The sequence below is a fragment of the Tricharina praecox genome, assembly GCF_024521635.1.
Source record: "Tricharina praecox strain CBS 144465 chromosome Unknown BZA05scaffold_6, whole genome shotgun sequence".
Classification (NCBI taxonomy): domain Eukaryota; kingdom Fungi; phylum Ascomycota; class Pezizomycetes; order Pezizales; family Pyronemataceae; genus Tricharina; species Tricharina praecox.
The window spans coordinates 155,390-177,169 of record NW_026250408.1 but is presented as its reverse complement, the minus strand read 5'-3'; the positions used below and the strand labels follow the sequence as shown (position 1 = coordinate 177,169).

General features: G+C 52.6%; 5 protein-coding genes across 5 annotated transcripts; 2 read left to right on the top strand and 3 right to left on the bottom strand.

Annotated features, from left to right (window-relative positions):
- The first annotated feature begins 3,387 nt into the window (after positions 1 to 3,387).
- BZA05DRAFT_390741 (uncharacterized protein) lies at positions 3,388 to 5,041 on the top strand. Its single transcript, XM_051482917.1, has 5 exons — positions 3,388 to 3,837; positions 3,913 to 4,138; positions 4,190 to 4,249; positions 4,318 to 4,614; positions 4,672 to 5,041. The coding sequence occupies exons 1-5, from the start codon at positions 3,503 to 3,505 to the stop codon at positions 4,873 to 4,875; spliced, it is 1,122 nt and encodes a 373-aa protein (XP_051341479.1). The 5' UTR covers positions 3,388 to 3,502; the 3' UTR covers positions 4,876 to 5,041.
- A 1,026-nt stretch (positions 5,042 to 6,067) lies between these two features.
- Positions 6,068 to 7,333, top strand: BZA05DRAFT_472085 (uncharacterized protein). The gene is made up of 3 exons (XM_051487995.1): positions 6,068 to 6,553; positions 6,618 to 6,953; positions 7,019 to 7,333. The coding sequence occupies exons 1-3, from the start codon at positions 6,362 to 6,364 to the stop codon at positions 7,106 to 7,108; spliced, it is 618 nt and encodes a 205-aa protein (XP_051341478.1). The 5' UTR covers positions 6,068 to 6,361; the 3' UTR covers positions 7,109 to 7,333.
- A 652-nt stretch (positions 7,334 to 7,985) lies between these two features.
- BZA05DRAFT_465783 (uncharacterized protein) lies at positions 7,986 to 9,548 on the bottom strand (the record flags this gene model as incomplete). The annotated part of the gene is made up of 5 exons (XM_051487775.1): positions 9,316 to 9,548; positions 8,852 to 8,938; positions 8,629 to 8,769; positions 8,263 to 8,456; positions 7,986 to 8,029 (listed from the first exon to the last, which is right to left on the bottom strand). The coding sequence occupies exons 1-5, from the start codon at positions 9,516 to 9,518 to the stop codon at positions 7,986 to 7,988; spliced, it is 669 nt and encodes a 222-aa protein (XP_051341477.1). The 5' UTR covers positions 9,519 to 9,548.
- An 8,617-nt stretch (positions 9,549 to 18,165) lies between these two features.
- BZA05DRAFT_442834 (uncharacterized protein) lies at positions 18,166 to 19,541 on the bottom strand (the record flags this gene model as incomplete). Its single annotated transcript, XM_051486798.1, has 4 exons — positions 18,166 to 18,266; positions 18,322 to 19,138; positions 19,223 to 19,391; positions 19,468 to 19,541. 4 exons carry the CDS (start codon positions 19,539 to 19,541, stop codon positions 18,166 to 18,168), a joined length of 1,161 nt encoding a protein of 386 aa, XP_051341476.1.
- Positions 19,542 to 20,449: 908 nt separating this feature from the next.
- On the bottom strand, positions 20,450 to 21,204 carry BZA05DRAFT_390733 (uncharacterized protein). The gene has a single exon (XM_051482916.1). The coding sequence runs from the start codon at positions 21,150 to 21,152 to the stop codon at positions 20,670 to 20,672; it is 483 nt and encodes a 160-aa protein (XP_051341475.1). The 5' UTR covers positions 21,153 to 21,204; the 3' UTR covers positions 20,450 to 20,669.
- Between the last annotated feature and the right edge of the window lie 576 nt (positions 21,205 to 21,780).

Sequence of the window (21,780 nt, the reverse complement as noted above, 5' to 3'; positions counted from 1 at the left end):
TCCACCCGCCAGCTGCATCAGACACGGATGAGCCCTGCCCCGAGCGTGCCACAGAAGATCCACGGCACCTCACCACACCCTCCGCGGCGGTCCAGGTGGCTGGTGGCAGGTGCGTAGGCAACTACTTGATTAGGTACTCTGATTACTCGAGTATCTTTGTGATGATCGGCAGTTGAAGAACACCGGTTCCGAAGCAGCTGACGATTAGCTACGGTGTGTTTTTGTATGCCGCACGCTCATAGTGGTTGGTGATAGAACTAGTAATGGTAGTAGAGATAATTGGATAGTTGGTGAGTTTCCGTGGGCTCCCCCGGTACTCCTATCCTAAAACCCGGGTGGAATTCTCGCAACGCCGCTGTAGTTGTGCAACAATCATACCTGTCACCTACGGCAAGTAAAATACTCTACGGCCGACGCCTCACCCACAGCCCAGTTAATCGCTCTTTGTTCCTTTTTCCCATTGCCACACACTCACTTTTGGGACCCGTTCGGTTAACAGCTGCAAACTCTCATCTCCTCTGATCACCCGTTCGGCAACCCAGATTTTCAACAGCACGCCATACTTTTCATATGTATTGTGGCTCAGTCGGCAATATACAGTTTCTGAAATTCTCAACTTGGGATGGCGTGCCAAACAGTCACCCATTCCCCCAAAACTCATGGTTCGAATTACTGCATCTCACTTTTTGTATGGCCGATTCGAAATGCAGTTGACACCCAAGCAGGCCCTACATTACCCAACTAACATTTAGATAACAGTCATTCCTCTAAGCATTCCCTACCAGGTACGTAGAGATGTTGAATTTGTAGAAAAATGTGGCGTTGGTGTGTGGCTCGCGCAGTGGCTGGCGACGTGATAGGGGTCTTGATCCGCGTGGAGGATTGGCGAGGATCAGAGGCACGTGGCAGAAGCTCGGCCAGGGTGGCTTAGCAGCGTTGAGAGCATGTGACGAGAGCCTCGCTCGGTAGCTTGGCGGGAGTGGGGTTTAGGTCCGGCCTGTGCTTATAGCCTTTATTCGACACCACAGCTGAGCGATACGTAGGAGTTTCGCGATTAAGCTAAAACATTCGAGTAAGATAGAGCGACATAGTTTGTTGGAAGACGTATGTCAGGAAATTTATAGTAGGGCCTAGGCTTTTGTTTCTCCTATATAAACCTCACCATGTTGCCCGTTCTTTTGCATCTGTTCTTTATCGAGTCGGGAAGTTAATACACCATTGGAACTATTGTCCTTCATAAGCTCTCCCTCTCTCCCCCTCTCTCTCCCTCTATACCGCGTCCTCTCCCTGCACGATCTCCTCTCCCCACACCGTCCAGACAGCACGTTATGAGCCCGGGCCTGCTGCATTAGGACCACAATCATACCCCACCGTCCCGAATTGATCCACCCCCCCCCCCCCCCCCCCAATCCGCAACCATGGCCCCCAGCATTGACGCCACCTCGCTAGACCTCGATAGCCTACCAAAACTCCTTGACCAGAGTAACTACGCCGTCTGGGCCAGGACCTGGAGCGTTGCCTTTAAAGCATGCTGCTTGTGGGAAATCGTCAACGGCGAACTCGTACGACAGACCGAAAGTATTATCGGTAAAACACCTGAGACCTTGGATACCCCCGCTACCGGCACCCGTGCGACCGACATTTCTGCTAGGAAATGGGATGTCGTCACCGCCCAAGCACACCATATGATCAACATGGCCGTCGATCCCACCATCCTCCCCACCACTGCATTGGCACAAACCGCCGCAGAAGCATGGTAAGCGCTGAAGACCCGGTACCATCTCGAAACGGCCGAGACCACAATAGCCCTCCTCAAGGCAGTGGTCGACAGAAAGCTAGTTGATGGGGGGTCTCTTCCGAACCACCTCAATAGCTCCAACAGTAACTGGGATCGTCTGCGACGTCACTGCCTCTCATCTAAGGACGAAGTAGCTCAATTCCCCCGGCCCTTGTTCAGATCAAACCAAATCAAGGCCAAATTCATGTTCGCATCCCAAACCTAAACGACAGAATAATCATCCACCGCTCACAATTCTTCGTTTGACTGTCGCCGACGTTAGGGTAGTGAACCGTCCGTCCGGACTACAGTCTAGCACTACGCTAGTGGATTGTACGGCGGGCCCGTCCCGGGCATGTTTTCCAGAGGACTAGGGTTCGGGTGGGCTCGTGGGATAGACAACGGTGCTGGGGGTGGTAGGCACGGGCATTGTGATGGATTTGAGATTCCTGTGTATTTATATTGAAAATTTTTCATTCGGGCGCCGCCGCCAGCAGTCCCCATGTGACCCAGTCCATCCCGGGCCCTGTAGGGTATCTGTTGAGGCAGGTTCCGGCGACGGCAGGTTCTGGCGACGGCAGGTTCTGGCGACGACCGATCGGATGGCAGAACCTAGACGATGTTAAGGTAGGTTCTGGCGACGCCATGGGCGGCCAAGCAATTGGAAGACAGAACCTAGATTCTGGATCCGGCTTCAGAACCTAAAGGTGGATTCAGCATCTGGAACCTTAAAGTATGGACTCGGCACCAAGAATTTGGCCGCTCACTGTGTATTTAAACACCGCCCTATCCATAGTTGCAATTGACATCTTCATCTCGTTTCAACAATATCCGTCCTCATTTCGCCCGCCCGGAAGGATGTAGTTCTTGTTCTCCTCCGCCCGATTAATTCCGTCCCATGTCAGACATCCCCAAAGACCGACTGGAGGCCCTATTCACCGCCCTAGAATCTACACTAGATCATAGCGATATACACGCTGCGAGTACATGAATTTGATCTAATCCATGTCGGAGCAGATATGTTTCTAGCGAGTGATATCATATGCATTCGAGCCGTACGGACTTCAATAAAACGTTCCCCGAAGCAATCGTGCAAATGCGGTGGCGCTTTTCGATCGGGCATGCGCATGTACTCTACTATACTTTAACAAAGTTACAACCGCCCCGGCATGTAGGGGATAGTTACTGGTAAGGATGAAAGGCTTTGCCGCTGAGTCTCCTCACTGCATACATATATCCTAGTCCATTCGAGACCCTATAGGGTATCTATCCTCAATTCGCCAGCCCGGACGACTATAGTTCTTCTCCTCAGCCCGAGTAATTCCGTCCCGTCTCGGGCAACAACAAAGACGGACTGCACGGACGGTTGACCGCTCTTGCCCTTGGCCAGATCAAACCACGCAAAGGCCGCATTCTTGTTCGCATTGCTACTGGAATCGAGGTAGAACATCATTGATAACCCCTGAACCCAAACTGCAGACTCACAATCCACCGCTCACAATTCTTCACTTGACTGTCGCCGTCAGGATGCGAGTCACTGAGTATCACCTGGCTGTGGCCATCTTCGTACTAGCGTCATTGCGCCCGCATCCATTGCCGCGCATGAAGCAGGTAACTTCCCCACCTTTTCGAAGAGCGGGGGTCCCAGGGGACTCACCCTCACAACTGTCGGTCCCACCGTCGATAGGCAGGTAAAAACAGTCAGAGACACATACAAACAACATCATGGCACCATCATCACGTCCAGCAGTCTACAGAGCCACCGGGATCAAACGCCCCCTCACCGAACAGGAATTGGTCACGGCACTCGAGAAGCTCTTCTCCGAGGATGGAACCATCCAGATCCAGGCGATGATTTCCCCCGGGTGTTACTCGCACGATGTCATTGACGTTGCGCTGGTTACCTTCCTACCAAAAGCACCGACATCTCTAGAAGAGATGATCAGAAATCGCGACAGCGTCCTGATTGATACTGAGAAGGGACAGCTGTTGTTCGACAGGAATTTTCATGGACTCACACAGCTCTATCCCACAACGAAAGGAGTTGCTGTCACTGCCGAGTAAGCCTCCACTAGCGACGCTAGTTAGCTAGGATAATGCCGATGCAATTGCGTACTTATGGATGTCGCCCATAGTATCGTCGCCGTCACGGGCCTCGACGGCCATGCCTACGGATCTTGGAGGTCAAGAGAATCCGGAAAGATGTGGCTTCGCGACTTCCTCTCGGAAAGTTTTCCCACTTGCAGAACAATGATATACGGCTACGACTCCAAACTAGGGAGCACCGTGGGCATGCACAGGATACTAGACTATAAACGTGCGTTTATAGAGGATCTCAAAATGACGCGAAGATTGACGGAGGTATGTAAATGCTTTCCCGGCTACTATGATACGGCTAATAGTGGGATTTAGTCTACGGATCGGCCACTTATCTTCATTTGTCACAGCTTTGGTGGTATCATCGTGGCTCAAGTAAGTTGCGCCACACCGTGCTAGGTTAGGTACTTGGACACTGACGGATGAATCAACGTTTCTCGCAGACTTTAGTATCCGCGGCCAGAGCTGAAAAATTTGCCGATCCTACGCAATATGCGATCTTCACCGCCACTCGCGGCATCATGTTCTTCGGCACGCCACATCGCGGACTTTTGACGGAAGATATCCTGAGTATGGTGGATAGAAATGAACAGCCGGAAAGAACGCGGCTAGTGGAATCGATCGATACGAGCTCGCAGGAACTACGAACTGAACTGGAAGGCTTCATCGGAATCGCTGCGGTAGGGAAGTTCAAGGTTTTCAGCTTCTATGAGACCAAGAAGTCCCGAAAGTTGGTCAAGGTACGTTCCCGGCACTACCGAGGGTACATTCATCTATCGCATAGTAATCGTGAATAGGGTCCGAGTGGTGGTTTTAGTAGGAGTGGTGACTGGTTTTTTCCGGTGGCTAATGACTCGGCTTTGCTTGACCTGCCGGGCGATTCGGAGGTCGCGATTCCGGTACACGAAGACCATTCCAACATCGTCAAGTTTAGTAGCCCTCAGGATTCAACCTTTGAGATCGTGCGGCATCACATCTCGGAGGTGAGTGCAGGGCTGTGAATATTGGAGCCAACGAACTGGTTCAGTTAGCGGGTGGATTATATTGTAGGCATTTCAATTTATTTTTCAGGCGTCAGACTTTCAGTTAGTGCAGCTTGTTTGTGATTTATAACCTAGGTAGTTTGATTGTTACTATAAACTGCTTTCACTGCCAGTTGGAAAGAGGACTTATCAGTATCCGTCAAGTGACCTGTGCCTCAACTCCACAGTTCCGTCTACTGTTCATATCCATACAATTCTCTCCGATGATACCTGCTTGGACGGAATTCTAACCGATCGAAACAGCGCGGCAAAACGTCCTGGATCTAGGACCATGGAAATCTTGATACATTTGAGGGGTTTAGCTACAATTGTCTCGTGAGAATTGACTATAACTACGTATCTGGGATATCTGTTACCAGTAAGTGACTTGGCTATGACCGAGAACCTCTCGAGGTGGTGATGGTTTTTGTTTTTCGCATCACCAGTGAAGCACTAGATATCACGCGAACGTATCATGTGACACGCCTTGCGCTGCAGGCGGTTTTTTTGTTTGATCATCACTAGCTGAGTGGCCGTCTAGGTATTCGGGCCTGTCAGGTGTGTAAGTTAGTCGGGCCTGTCAGGTATTCGGTATTCGGGTCTGTCAGTTATCCGGGCCTGTCAGGTTTCGAAGTTGGTCGGGCCTGTCAAGCCTGTCAGATGGTCGTGCCTTCAGTCAGTCGAGCCCTCTAAATTCTACGCGGACTAGCCTGGCGAGGTCCCTCTTAGCGTCATATCCTATCACCACCGGCGAAAGCGGCCGTTGCCTAGACTTGAACTCAGCGTCCTCAAACAATTTTCGTCCAATAAAGTCCAATGAGAGTCGAAATCCTTCCTGAGACATTGGACATGGCGACTGTATGCGACGGCTAGAGCTGAGCAGCCAGTGGTTCCTGGTGTCCGGGGCCGTTCTGGGCGCACAAACCCATCGTTCTCCACAAGCTTTCATCCGATAATGCCTTATTTAAAGGTTGCGGGGGTTGGTCTAACTAATCCGTAGATTATGCGCAGAAAATAATCTACATACGGCATGAAAGGAATGGGTTGCATAGCAGTTACTAGTAATTAGTCACTGAACGATCCAGGACCGAACCGCAACTTGACCCAGCATCCTGCATATTCGACCGGAATGGATGGTGACGGGAGTGAGACATCATGTCCAGTCACATCTCACAAAATCTCGGATGCCAAAGTTCTAACTACAGCTGACTCTGAAACATCGTCAATGACAGGTAGACACATGACAGCTACTAGTACAATCCATACCCCATCGTATCCGACAACTGCGGAATAATGCAAGTCTCGGCGGGGAGATTCATGGGATCATCTGGCCCCTTTACGCTTGTCAAAAAAAAAGGTCCGTACATAGCAGTGCATAACTACTGATCATCGTATACAGATATCGTCGACCTTGGATCCCTCATTGCCCAGTTAATTGGGCCCTTCTGCAACGACTATAGCAGCAATGTCAACGCCGACAGCGATGGCAAGAACACCGCGCTCGCAACCGATACATCCCTTTTTCAACACCATGCCTCTCTTCAAAGTCCTGTACATAAAACTGGAAGCCATCGTGAACGACGGCGGTCCACGCGGCGCCGCGATCAAGGAATTTCTAGACTGGCGAAACGAATACATGCGATCTGTCGGCGTTGTGGTTTGTCACCATACCCCCGCCTCCACCGCGGAGGTTCGGTTCGATTGCTGACGTGATGTTCTAGGCATCCCTCGTCGTAGCAGTCGTGGCGACAAGCCTCCAGTTCGGCGCCATCGCGACAGCGCACTGGACAGTGCTGGCGTTCTGGTACGCGTCGATATTCACGGGCTTCGCGTCGATCTACCTGGGCTCGGTGGAGGCGCACGCCATGTCACTGAACCGGATCGAGAAGGTTCTGCGCGTATTCGAGACGCGCACCGGCGTGCTATGGAGGGGCATCTGTGTCTTCTCGTTGGGACTGGCGCATACCTTCCTCGGAATGTGTATCATACTCTATCTTGCGGGACTGGTGGTCTTCTTGCTTGAGCCGCTGAGAGCGGGGTGGGGGAGGGAACAAAAGGTGTGTTTTGAGCGGGGGACTCGGTGGGTAGGGATGTATTATGCTGACAGCCTTTTTTTCTCTAGGCGGGAGTCGCGGGAGTCGCGATTGGAGTTGCGAGTGGACTCACTCTCATCGTGTCGGAATATTTGTGGTTTGGACCTGTGGAGTACTAATTGCTTCCAGCCGTACATAGAGGCAGCCTGAAGCTCTCGGGAACTTATGGTTGGGGATGCTCATCGGCGGTGGGGTTCACCGTTCGATATTAGCTGGTTGGGGAAATGATGATTTCTAGCATTGACTCTCGGCTCCACAACTCAAAAGAGGGGATAGATCCATCGTGGAGATATACCACACTCCGTCGGAGGGTTTTTCAGTGGATCTACCTACCTCCCTACCGGATGGGATTCTAAAAGTCCCGTCCGTAAGGTGCACTACAAGAAATCGGTGCCAGTGGTGGTCCATGCGCGTGACTGATATCTCATGCAGAGCAATACTCGGGAATCCGGATTACACTTGCATACCCAGGCATCGTAGGATAGATGGGTAACTATTTAACAGATCAAAATACCTGCAATAAAGATTTGTCTTAGCTACGGAAGTGTACATACTATACTCCGAGTTGTGCCAATACCAGCCATACCTAGCTATCACCTTACCGTAGTCCTCCATCATCAGCCGGCCTACCTCCACCCAATAGCTGGTGGTGGACTTATTGAAAAATTATATCAAAGGTGATCAGAGATTTGAAGTGTATTCTATTGTATGGGTATGTATGTAGCATGTTATGGGAATAAGAACTAGGTACCTATTCGAATATAGACGGCGCGACTACCGCCAACATGACTTCTCTCCTCCGGTGCTGGGTGTAGATGTTAGAGAAGAAGCGGGCAACAGATCATAGGATCGGAGTAGATAGGTACTCAACTGGTTCGGATAAATGATAAATCTCCGCCACCAAGGCCCAAGGCCCATTGTGTTATTGAGGATGATTGTATGGTCGTAGTTGTTTTATTGTGTTGTGCAGCGAGAACGCAGCGGCCGGCAGGTCGTCTACGGTGAGGGAGGCTGCGCGGCCTCCTCCATCATAGCCCAGCCTTGGGAATTGGTCGTTCATACTGGAAATAACTAGGCATTCACTCTATGCAATAGCTCGAGGACATTCCCAGCGTTACCAGAGTCAGGACCGTCTACACGCACCCAACGGATTTTTTTTCCCTGATGCGGGCTTATGCCCAGACAGGCGTTCATCTGGCAGTCGGTATGGTCAGCGCCGCTATAGGAAATACATCCAAAGCAGTTCGGCCAGCTGGGTAGAGGATGTACTTACGCCATTCTGCAGCCGAGGCTAGCAGCCCCCCATATGATGTCGCTCCCCCCCCCCGCCTGGGAAGCACCGCTGGAATGTAAGTTGCCAGAGTGCAATGGATCGTTGTGATCCATTGGGCGCGGTCCGACTGGAGCTGGAGGAGCTGGAGGAGGAGGCGGTAGTTGTGGGGTGATGTGTTTGCGAAGCTCCAATAGCTATGTAGCTATGTAGGGAGTGTTGGACTTCTCTCCTCCAATGCTTCAAGCATGAAATTTGAGGCCGAGATATCAGCTGTAAAAAGATCTCTGATCCGGTCGTACTTTGAAAACAGGCCAAGACTGAAAACTAAACCCCGATCTCACAAAAGCCCAACACTCTCAAACATACTTTGCGTCTTCCCAACTTGATCCCACCATACTCTTTTTTCTGCGATCTTCCGACGATTGGTAGTCTCGATTACGGCTTGTTAGATCCGTGACCTCCGCACTTTGTTCCAGAGGCGACCCGTCAGCATCAGCATTGAGAGTCCTGTGGAGGAGGGAGCATTGAGGGTGTCGGGTAATGAATGTGTCGCAGGTATAAGCCGAAAGTCAGGAAGTCAGGAACTTACGGAGGTATCATCACGCACACTATGCACTGGACCTTCGGGAGCTCCTTCTTCAACTTCTTAGTGACGCTGGTTTTCGTTGTTGTAGCGCTAATTGCTGTTGTTTTCTTGCTTTATTATTGTTTTATTATGTTGTATTATCGTGTTGTAATGTGAAAGAAGGAAGAGGTGGCGGGTGAGGAAGACGGTACGAAGAGTAGGAGGTGGACCGTGGACCGTGGACCGTGTGTGACGAATGTCACACACGTCGAAGGCTGTACGAAGGGTAGGGTTGCGGCCCTCCCGCCGAGCTTCTATGCACGCCGAGGCTCTACGCCGACTAATCCAATCGAATTCCACAATACAAATTACAGAAATAGGACCGCCAGAGCGAGAGACAGAGGCAGAGTGGGTATAGAAGTATAGAAGTACGCAGTGCCAGCTTGCGTAGTACTCGAGAATCGATTGGCGCAATCCACTTATCCCACCGGCGGCTGGTGATACTCGAGAGTCGACAGGTTCGGGGGATCCGCTGTAGTCTGTAGATCCAGCCACGTGCTCCGGGTGTGGCGGCGTCGTTGCTGCGGAGGTAGCCGACGATGTCGGCGATCGCGTCCTCGTCGCAGCGCGGTGGCGATTGCAGATCCTCTTTCGACTCCAATCCGTCCGAGGCCGGGGTGCGGTAGCCCATATGGAGGATCGTCGTCAATACGCTGAGCTGGAGGCCCCATCCCCGCCGTTTCTTGGGCTTGGGCTATTCCTCCTCTGGGCCCGGCGAAGCAAGGGAGCTCCTACGCGCCCTTAATCGTTCCCGGAAGGTGCTGCCTTTCCTGCTGTTTTTGTTGTTGTTCTTGATATGCCGTGGTTGCTGCGGACGAGGCTGCTCAAACGCTTGCATGAGAGTATCATCTAGAGAGAGATAGAGGGAACATCAATTTTTTTTGCACCAAGAACAGACAATCACATTTCGTCGCCCCTCACCTCCCTGCACAAGATGCAGACACGGTATCCTGCTAAGCACTCATGATCTACCCCCGATGCGATGCTTTCCTCCTCCTCCTCCTCCTCCTCCTCCTCCTCCTCCTCCTCCTCCTCCAGGCCTGGCGAAGGTTTCCTCCCCATATCCGGCGTTGCAAGGAACTGTAGAATTGCATCGCTGCACCACTCATCCGCGAACACCTCCGCTGTGGACCACCTCTCTTTCCTTCTCTTTGTCTCCTTCCTAACCTTCGCTCACAAGTGTTTCGATATTTACCCCACCTCGCTGCAGCAATGTGCGTGAGTGATATCGTATGCAGATCTGAACAATAGTCGGAAAACCGACTTTCACCTGTGTACCCATGCACCGTAAGATAGATAGGTACCTGTTGAACAGATAAAACTACGTGCAGTAATGATTTGTTCCAGCTAGATAGAGCAATTTACACACTCTACTATCAAAGATCGTGCCACTACTTACCCTCCAGCCCTTTATCTGGCATGATTCCTTCATCGACCAACCACTCATCCCACAGTCAAATACTTTTTCACATGCCTGCTCGCTTCGAGGGCGAGGATGGACGGAATTTGCGTCCATATTTGCTGTGCATGTGCAGTGGATGATTGCTGGTACTACCTAGTACTTATGCATGTGATTTTCCCATCGCTAATGGTAGACTTGTTGGAAGATTACATCACAGGCGATCAGAGAATTTAACTGTAATGTATTATATTGGTATGTATGCAGTATTACTACGGGAAGAGGAACTATTCTAATATCGACGGCGCGACCACCGCGAACCTGACTTCTCTCCTCCGGTGCTGGATGAAGAGGTTAGACAAGTCGCGGACGACAGATCATAGGATCGAAGAAGGTAGGTACTCAACTGGTTCGGATAAATGATAAATCTCTGCCACCATGGCCCAAGGGCTATGTGTGGGATATCATCGTTGAATGCTGACTCTTGCGGTCGTTCCGGTGCTCCCACATGCCCTGGAACTGGGCGAAGTGCTTCACGAACGTTGGGTCGGTGAATAGAATGTCGTGTAGCAGCCGGATTCCGTTTTCGTCGCTGATCCCGAGCAATCCGTAGATACAGCAAACATGATAGCAACGGCCATCATCAAACGGCGTCGAAAGGAAGTTGCGGGAATCATCGTGACTTCTTCGATGATATCCCGCGTAGAAGGAACCTGCTCGGCTTGAGGTGAACTGCAGCTGCTGCTTCCAGGCGTCCGTGTCAGCACCGCTATAGTAAACACAGCCAACTCAGCCCGGACAGCTAGGTACTTATACCTTTCGTCGGGCTAGCAGGTGGAGAGAAAGTGGTAGGGGGAGATGGACTGTAAATACCTGTAGGTTGTCGGTGGAAGCGTGTGACAAGCCGAAATGCGAAGTAGAAAGTAAGGGAGTGAACGGGGAGGGAGGGAGCTGGGGCCCCCCCTCCACCCCCCACTCCTCCACCCCCTGGGGGACCCCCTGGGGGACCTCCTGTGTCCGCGGCCGCCATGTATCCGCCAGCGATTGCCTGGCGATGGTGGTCGCGGCTCGCAGCACCACCGTGGTAGATCTTGGGTGTCATGTGCGTCCTTCTCCATCTCATTGGTCGGAGTTGGATCCGGGCAATGAGATGGAGAAGGTAAAGGGGCAGGGCGAAGATGGAGCAGCGAGAGCGAAAGTATATCCGGGTCCGGGGTCAATTCGGCACTGTTAACAATCCCAAGAGCGAGTAGACTCGACTCGATGGGAACATCCTCACCAGTGGTGCCGGCATGATTGTTGTTCAGGATCGAGCTGATCGACTGGTGGCCTCTTCCATCTGGGGAATCAGCGTCCATTGCCGCCCGTCCATCGGCGGCCTGCTTGAACAGCGGCAAATAGTTGTGTTGTTGTATTGTATTAAGTTGTATTAAGTTGGGTTGTGTTGTGATGTGAAAGAAGGAAGAAGTGATGTGAAAGGAGAAAGAAGTGGTGGGTGGGGAAGACGGTACGAAGGGTTGGTTGTGGGCCGTGGACCGTGGATCGTGGGTGACGAAGACTGTACGAAGGGTAGGGTTACGACCCTTGCGCCGAGCTTCTACGCCGACTAATCAAGTCCAATTCCACAATAAAACTAGGACCGTCAGCACCAAAGTGAGCATAGAAGTATAGAAGTATAGACGTACCGGCGTACCTACCGCGAGAATCGGCCTGCCTGGTAGGTACTCGATAACGATATCGGCGTAATCCACCTATCCCACCCACCGGCCACCGGTGTAGGTACTCGACAATTTCGACGATCCGGGCAGCCACTCTGTACTCTGCACATCACATTTAAACGCCGATAGCCGTGTATAAGGTAAGTATCGTACAAGAAGACAGTTGTAGATGGATGTAGCCTGTCTACTCAAAACCGCGGCTGCTGCTGGGTGTTGCGATTTTCGGTTCTGGCTGAAAGGCCACCGTTGTCACTCGTCCAAGATAGTACACATTTGTCATTGGTCATATGCGCCATGTTTTGCGCCTCCTCGAGTGCGCCGCGAGAAACTTGTTTATTCTCATACTTGCTGCTTGTTCTGCTTTACTGTCGGGTATGTCTAGCTGGTCATCCACTGTGTTCTGCGAATGAATCAAGCAACCGAATAATATCATCTCACACCTATATTCTCAACACTGGGGGTTCCACCCGACTCGAGTGCTCCCAGATGAGCCGCCAGTGGAATCGAGTGGGATCTCTAAAAGTTCGACGTTCGTGAATTGACTGCACAACAGTGGACTTCGCTTCCGGTGGTGCGGTCTATCGACCCCGTCGACTCCATGATATCGCCAATTGGCGGTGGCGGTGGTGGTAGCGGCGGTATCCGCGCCTGCATACCCCTCTTCCTCTCCCTCTTCCTCTCCCTCTCCTTGTGCCCCCATAGCGCTCAACAATTGCGCTCAACCTTCGCCTCCATCCACTCCTCCTCTCCACTCGACCTTCATCCATTCGTCCTCCGATTCTCCGATTCTCCAAACGCTCCGAGTCCGGTAGGTACCGGTTACTCCAACTCCAACCCAAACCCACCTACCTACCCACCTCCATACTGGCTATGAAACTTATCCCGTCCGGAGACGTTTGCACGAATAAGGTGGCACCAATAAGGTTCTGCGGTGGAAGTTCCGCGGTGGACGGCCGCGACCGAGTGTCGACGAGCATATGGTTACACGGCAAACTTTACGTGGCAAACTTTACGCGGCACCTCGTATACTGTGGAGAGAAGCCTCCCTGCTGATGATACTTTTGCCGGGGCTAGTCAATTATCTCCGTCGTTCTATTCGTATATCTCAACACTGGCTCCGTAACCACCGAGCTCAACCCGCCAACATCACCGGATATCACTCTGATTCACTCCGAACTGGAAAACCTTCAACCCTCAAGAACGGGAAGCGAAATGAATTCTATTCCATTCCTATGTACGCCACCTGTTCAAGCCCCCAAGCATATCCAGGCTCGCATCGAGGGCGAGGATTGACTGAATCTCCGTTCACCGTCGCCGTGCATGTGCAGTGGAGGATTGTTGCTACTGGTACTTATGGATGTGATGTATTTGCGATCATGATCCGATAGCTAGCTATTATTGGACATGTGGGAAGATTACATCACAGGCGATCAGAGAAGTGAAGTGTATTGCATTGTAATGTATTATATTGGTATGTATGCAATATTATGGGAAAAATAACTATTCTAATATAGCCAGCGTGACTACCGCCAACATGACCTCTCTCCTCCGATGCTGTGTGTCAAGGTTAGACAAAGAACAGACAACAGATCACAGGACCGGAGAAGGTAGGTACTCAACTGGTTCGGATAAACGATAAATGTTAAATCTCCGCCACCAAGGCCTAAGGGTTTTTGATGATGGTTGTATAGTTGTAGTTGTTGTTTTAATGTGTTGCTCAAGGAGGCAGCAGCGGCAGCCGGCAGGTGGTGGATAATAACGATGGCTGCGAGGCCTCCCCATACCTATCAAGAACCCCCAGTCAGCGCCACTATACCTAGTGGATACAACCAAAGCAATCCGTTCAGACATGTAGAGTACTTACATCTTTCTGCGGCCGGGGCCAGCAGCCCCCCTCTCGCATGCTCTCTCTCCTCCCCCTCCCCTGCCCACCCGGGAAGCACCTCTGGAATACAGGTTCCTAGAGCGCAATTGATCGTTGAGATCCATTGGGCGCGGCCCGGGTGGTTCGGGGGTGCTAGTAGGTGGAGGAAGGGGGGGAGGTGGTGGATGTGGGGTGATATGTTTGCCCGGCTCCAATCACTGGAGGTAGGGTCTCTCCCCCGGCGCTTGAAGCAGGAAAGTTGGGGTTGAAATCAAGTGGTTTGGGTAACTCGATACCACCGCCGGGGGCGGTGCTAATCGCTGCAGCCCCGCGGATCATCGCGGCTATCGAGGTTGTCGCGGTTGTCGTGTTGTCGTAAGGCAGTCATATGATAGTCGTAGTTGTCGTGGTTGTATTTTTATGTTGCATACGTTGTGTTCTGTTGTGATGTGAAAGAAAGAAGTGATGTGAAAGAAGGAAGGAAGAAGTGGTGGGAGAGGAAGACGGTACGAAGGGTGGACCGTGGACCGTGGACCGTATGTGACGGACGTTGAAGACTGTACGAAAGGTAGGGTTGCGGCCCTTCCGCCGAGCTTTTAGGGTAACTATGCCAAGCTTCTACGCCGACTAATTCAATCCAATTAAATTCCATAATAGAAGTTATAAAACTAGGACCGCCAGAGCGAGACAGAGGCAAAGTGAGCATACTATAGAAGTATAGAATTACGCAGTACCGCCTTGCTTAACTCGAGAATTGGCATGCCTGGTAGGTACGCGAGAACGATATCGGTGTAATCCACTCCCCACCGGTGACCGGTCACCGGTGGCCGCTGTACCTACTCAACAGGTTCGGGGGATCCGCTACGGATCCAGCCACTCTACGTGCACTCATCACATCACAACACATCCAAACGCCGGGAGTCATGTAGAGCAGAGCTTCACGTACACAAGAAGACAGTTGTAGATATAGCCCGTCCATAGCCGTATCCGTAACAGCTGGCGGGTTCCATTTGACGCGAGTGCGCTCACATGATCCGCCTGTGGGTCTGTCTACCACAGAGGTTCGACGTTCACGAATTGACTGTTAATGGACTTCGCTTCCGGTTGTGCAGTCTATGGAATCCTTGATATCGCCAATTGGCGGTGATGCTGGTAGTGGCGATATCCCTCTTCCTCTCCATCTCTCTCTCCTCCCCATCTCCTAGTACCCATCGCACCCAACAATCACGCTCATCCTTCACCTCCACCTACATACCGTTATCAAACTCTAGACGTCCGGAGTCGTTTGCACGAATAAGGTTGCACGAACAAGGTTGCACGAATAAGGTTGCACGAATAAGGTTCCGCGGTGGACGGGTGGACGGCCGCGACCGAGTATCGACGAGCACATGGTTACGCGGCAAAGTTCTGGCGGAACCTCATATACTCTAAAGAGAGGCCTCGCTGCAGGTGATAGTTTTGCAGTATCGAATCAATTATCGCTGTCGTTCTAACCGCATATCTCAGCCCCGCCAACGTCACCAACGTCACCATATATCACTCATACTCTCACTACGAACCAGAAAAGCTCCAACCTTCAAGAACAACGGGAGGTGAAACGAATTCCATTCCATTCCTATGTACGCTACCTGCTCGAGCCCCCTGGTACATTCCCGTTCGCATCGAGGGCGAAGATGGGCTGAATATCCGGTTGTTGTTTTATTGAGTTGCTCAAGGAAGCAGCGGCAGCTGGCAGGTAGTACGTGGTGAGGGCGGCTGTACCGCCCCGCCACACCCAGCACTAGCTCATGCTCAGGCAGGCGCTCACCTATTATAGTCAGCACCGCTATAGTAAACACGACCAAGCAATCCGGCCAGCTAGGTAGAGAACATACTTACGTCTTTCTTCGTTTCTTTGCGAGAAGTTCAGTCGGATTGAGGCTCGCGATCGATCTCATGTCTGTATTCGGCCGACGCTCTCGGATAGCTCTTCGAAGTATGCCAGCTTCGGCCCACCAATCCGCAGGATTCTGGGGACACCATTCTCTATTGCTTGCCCCTTGCCCCCCTCCCCGGGTAGCACGGCTGGGATGTGATTTCCCAGGGCGCAATGGCTCATTGAGATCCAATGCGCGCCACCCGAGTGGCGCTGGAGGCGCTGGAAGAGCAGGAGGAGGAGGTGAATTATGAGGTCCATATAGACGTGAGGTATTATTGTAATTGTCGTATGTAGTTGTCACGGTTGGCGTGGTTGTAGTGATTATGGTGGTCGTAGTCGTAGTTGTCGTGGTTGTATTATTGTTATGTTGTATTTCTGTGTCGTATCTTTGCTATTGTGAAGTGAAGTGAAGAAGGAAGGAAGAAGTGATGGGAGAGGAAGACGGTACAAAGGGTGGTTTGTGGACCGTGGACGGTGGCCCGTATGTGACGAACTTCACGAACGTCCAAGACTGTACGAAGGGTAGGGTTGCGGCCCTTCCGCCGAGCTTCCACGCCGACTAATCGAGCATCTACGCCGACTACCTAATCGAATTCCACAATAAAACTAGGACCGTCAGTGCTAGAGTGAGTATAGAAGTATAGAAGTATAGAATTACGCAGTGCTGGCTAGCCAAGTAGGTACTCGAGAATCGGCTTGCCCGGTAGATACTCGAGAACGATATGGGCGTAATCCACTGATCCCACCGGGAAGTGACGGGTGTAGTAGGTTGTAGGTACCCGACAATTTCGAAGATCCGCTGCCAGATGGCCAGCCATTCTGCACTCTGCAAGTACTCGACAAGTTCGACGATCCGCTGGTAGATGGCCAGCCAGCCACTCTGCACACATCACATTAGATCACATCCAAAAGCCTTGAGCCGTGTAGTAGAGCGTGACGTATACAAGGAAGAAGATAGCTGTAGATGTAGATGTAGCCGGTCCATAGCCGTAGCCGTAACTGCTGCAGGGGTTCCACCCGACTCGAGTGCTCCCACATGAGCCGCCTGTGGGACTGTCCACCACAGAAGTTCGCCGTTCACAAATTCACTACATACTTAACAGTGGACTTCGCTTCCGGTGCGGTCCATGGACTCCGTCGAATCTATGAATGGTGGCGATATCCGTGCTTGTATCCCTCTTCCTCTCCCTCCCCTTGTGCACCCATCACGCTCAACAATTGCGCTCAATCTTGACCTCCAACCTTCACCTCCATCTACTCGTCCTCCGATCCTCTAAACGCGCCGAGTAGGTATATACCGGCTATCAAACTTTACCCACCCGGCGAAGTTTGCACGAATAAGGTTGCACGAATAAGCTTCCGTGGTGGATTGATGGACGGGTGGACGGCCGCGACCGAGTGTCGACGAGCATGTGGTTACGCGGCAAACTTTACGCGGCAAACCTTCATACTCCTTCGGTAGAGAGAGCTCTCGCTATTGATGATAATTTTGCTGTATCTATGGAATCAAGTATCGCTGTCGTTCTATCCGTATAGGTATCTCAAAACTGGCCAACTCAAGCCTACTGTAACCACCGATCTCAGCCCCGCCAACCCCGCCAACGTCAAGAAGCATCACTAAGCATCACTCACTCTCTCACTTCGAACTGCAAAATCTTTAACTCCCAAGAACGGGAAGTGAAATGAATTCCATTCCTACGACACCGCCTGCTCCAGCTTTCCAGCTTCCCAGCACTTCTTCTTCCCCCTCTCCGTCCGTTTTGCCTTGCTTCCCAGCACTTTTCCATCACTTTTACCGTGCTTCCAGGCTTCCAGGCTTCCACGCTCCATCACCACCCCCCGTTCCCCTGCAGCCCAACCCAGCCCATTGTCCCCACAATGCCCAACCCCCAAACCCACCCACCCGAAAGAAAGAAAAAGGAAAGCCCCAAACGAGCAAAAAGAAAATCCCCCCTGAAAAGAAAAAAGCGAAGAAAAAAGAAAGAAAAAGAATAAAACTCCCAGAACGACCGTTGCCGTGACCGTGTATGAATGTCCATGTATGATGTGCGTATGTGCAAGTAAGCCAGTAAGTCAGTAAGATAGTAGTGAACGAAACCCCTCCAATGCAATCTTCAATGCCCCCATGAGAAAGGAAAATAACAGCTAAAAAATGCCATGATCGAGAGAAAAGTGAAAAGAAAAAGAAAAAGGAAAAAAGCCGAGCAGAGTGATGTGATTTCAGTGACCGAAGCAGAAAGAGAAAGGGAAAGGGAAGAATCCCGCATATGTGCAAAACAGTGCAAAACAGTCGCAAAACAAACTGAAACGCAAGCGCAAATCATCGACAACCGAAACCGTCTATATTCCCGCACAAGAGGCCGACAAAGGAAGCAAACTTCAAACGACCACACTCCCGAGGTACCCATGCTCCCCGACAATCTCCCTTTGCCACGCCATCTCGCCGACGACCTGTTCGCGCAGACACTCTAGCGACGGCACTGCCCCCACCACCACCACCACCACCACTACGGGGAGAGGTTGCGCGCGCCTTACCCTGAACCAATCCCGCGTCGGCGCCTTTCAGCTCATCAAAGTTGTAGTATTTCGGAAACGCGACATCGACAGGCGTAGCGAGCTCGTCCTCGTCGTCCTCGCTGCTGTAGAAGGAGCTGTACATTCCCGGGCTCGGGCTTAGGCTGGGGCGGTCGGGGTTCTGCGAGTACACCGATGACGCGGTCGAGTGGGGGTGCGTGGTGGGCATGGGGAGGATGTACTGCGATGCCTTGGGTGTGGCGGCGTCGTTGCTGCGGAGGTAGCCGACGATGTCGGCGATGGCGTCCTCGTCGCGGCGCGGTGGCGATTGCAGATCCTCTTTCGACTCCAGTCCGTCCGAGGCGGGGGTGCGGTAGCCCATCCGGAGTAATGCGGTCGATACGCTGAGCTGCAGTCCCCATCCCCGCCGTCGCTTGGGCTTGGGCTGTTCCTCCTCCTGGCCTGGCGATGCAAGGGAGCTCCTACGCGCCCTTAATCGCTCCCGGAAGGTGTTGCCTTTCCTGCCGCTGTTGTTGTTGTTCTCGATATGCCGTGGTTGCTGCGGATTCGGCTGCACGAACGCTTGCATGAAAGTATCATCACCGTCTCCATCGAAATCAGCAAACACCGACGAGCCGATGGTACCCATCGACGAAACCGGAGTATCCGACCGCTCCACCTGCTGTTGTTGCGCAAACTTGACCGCCGGCTCCGGCGTCGGCGGCAACTCGACCGGGACGAACAACGTCGACATTAACCGGCCGGTGCGTGGATGTACCGCTAGCGACGATGGTAGCGATTGCGGATCGGGCATGACATTTTTCCGGTCCAGCAAGAACTAATTATCCGCACGCACGGGTCAGTACACTCGCGTGGGTCGGTACCCGGGGGAGAGTGTCCACTCCGGATGTAGGGCACGCACATAATAAAAATGCTCACTCCCCATCTCGAGGCCTCCATTGAGCGTCAAGATGGCCTTCCAGACATCGCGGCCAACGCGCCTATCCTGCTCCAGCGGCATGGCAGTGCTAAAGTTATCCCACGATCCGACGACGTCGATGGTGCTGGCATAAGTAGATGGCGGTAAGGTTCTACGCCCGTCAGTACATGTCCGCCTCCCCCGCCCCCGCCCTCGCAGCTGAATTGGAACTTGGAAGGGTAGCACACATCCGGAAGGAAACATGTGTCCTCGGCCGCCATTCGGGAGACGATGTGGGACGTGTTGGACGGAAGTTGGACATCGTGTGTGTATGTGTGTGTGTGTGTGTACGTGCGTGTGTGTGTCTGTGTGTTGACAGGTGCGATGTGACGAACCTTATTCGATCGGAAAGTCAGTTTCGACCGCGAAAGCAGGGAGAGTGGGTGAGTGAGTGCGCTGCGCACCCGAGTAGCAGGCCGAGCGGACGGACGGGCAATGGAAGTGGAAGTGGAAGTGCTGACCTGGACAGGCGGGCGGGCAGGCAGGCGACGGGAGTCGATCAAGTGCCGATGCGGATGTAGATGGATGGGGTGCGTAAACGTGGGTAGTACCCGGGTGATGCGCAGCTGCAGCCGACGGATCAGATTCCGATGGATGGGCAGGGAGACTTCGAGACGTGGGAGGTGGGATTTGGAGACGGAGACGTGGACGTGGAGGCGGATCGAGTCGAGAATGGAGTGTAGTATGGTAGGTATGAGCAGGACTCGACGAAAAGTTATCGTTGAGCAGCAGCTAGGTGTAAGTATAGTATTTAGGTGCGGCTAGAGTAATGAGGACTCGACTCGGGAGTGTGGTGGGGGGGAAGAAGGAAGGGGGGGGCGGGGCGTGGGGCTGGACTGGCTGGGATGGGGGGCGGGAGAGAATGAATGGAGAAGGAAGAGAAGCCTGGTGGTTTAAGCTGAGCTGAGCTGAACTGAACTGACGGTGCTTGTGCTGGTGCTTGTCTTGTTGTCGTCGATATGTACCTATGTATCTACCTAGAATACCTAGAAGATGTGGATGGTTACCTAGAGTACATCCTGGGTATTCTGGGACTGCAGATCACATCTGGCTGGCCAGTAGCAGCAGCAGCAGAGCCACCACCAATACAAGCGTAATCCCACCACCACCAATATGTACCAGCACCAACAACTGCAACCCAACCACCACCACCACCACCACCACCACCACCAGGCAATCGAGAGAGAGAGAGAGAGAGAGAGTCGCCTAATCCAGTCACGCTGCGCGATTGATCTCAATTGCGCGGATGTCCGACGCGCTCAACCGTGGTTGGTGTCTTTCTTTGCTTTTTTCTCTCTTTCCCCCGGCCGTCGATGCAGCAGGACGTGTACTCCCAGACATCATACCAGACATGTACCGTATCCTGATTAGTGTCCGCTCCGGCAAGTACTCACTCTACTCTACAGCAGTCTTGCCATCTTGCCAGCGAGACGGACTGACAGAGGAGACACGGTGGATATGGATGGCCGCAAGACGGCGGCGGACGAGAGCGCGCGCGCGCGGAGGAGTCTCGAGAATAAAGATCTGTGGATATCGGATGTTCGCTCGACGCTCGCTCGCTTGGCTGGTGGATACCTGGGAATAGGCAACAGGCAACAGGCAGTATGTAATACGGAAGGCCACAGGCAGTGTCAATGTGTCCCCATGCAAGTGCAGTGCGGTCGGTCGGCAACATGCGGGGAAGATACGGTATTGAAGGAGAGGCGCGAAACAGCGGAGAGGAATGACTGCCTGAAGGCCTGACTGCGCACCGGTGTGGAGGTGGAGGTGGAGGCGGCGGAGGAATTCTCCACAGCTGACGAGAGATACGGATGATAGGCGTGTGCAGTCTGCAAGCCTCTCGAGCAATCACAACACAGGCTCCCACCTTCATTTCGCGCGAGGATCAGCCTTGAAGGAGGAGCGAATGAACGAATGAAATCGGGGCTGATGTTACTCTATTCTACCTATGGCGGAGACCTCAGACAGACGCTCACGCACCAACCAGAACCACCGCATCCATCACGGCTCTTCGCCGTCACGCCGCCGCGCCGCCGCCGTCGCCGCCGATCACATCGCGATGATGATGATGATGATGCTCTAGAGTAAACTAGCACTTTGGCCTAGCAGTGTAGATACTAGCAGCTACCCAGTAGCGTACCAGCGATGCAGCGAAACAGAAAACTCCCGCAAGCCAGGGGCTCCCGCTGGCCCATCCTCGCTCAATTTGCTTGTGGCCTTGCTGTGGCCATACAACCGCCCTATGAGTACAATAACTACCGCCATTCCCTCTCTTCAATCTTCAATCAATCACAACCAGAAACCAACAACAATCGAACACAAACCGATTAATATTCCTCATCTCCGTAACTATCGCTGGCCTCCCTCAATCCCAATCGCCCTCCCCAACTTCCAATTTCCCAATTTCCCAGATGCCCTCCAAGAGAGATGATCCTGGTCCGCCACGCCACGCCCCCATGTCCAGCTAGTTGGTTAGCTAAGACACTCGGGACTTGCTTGCT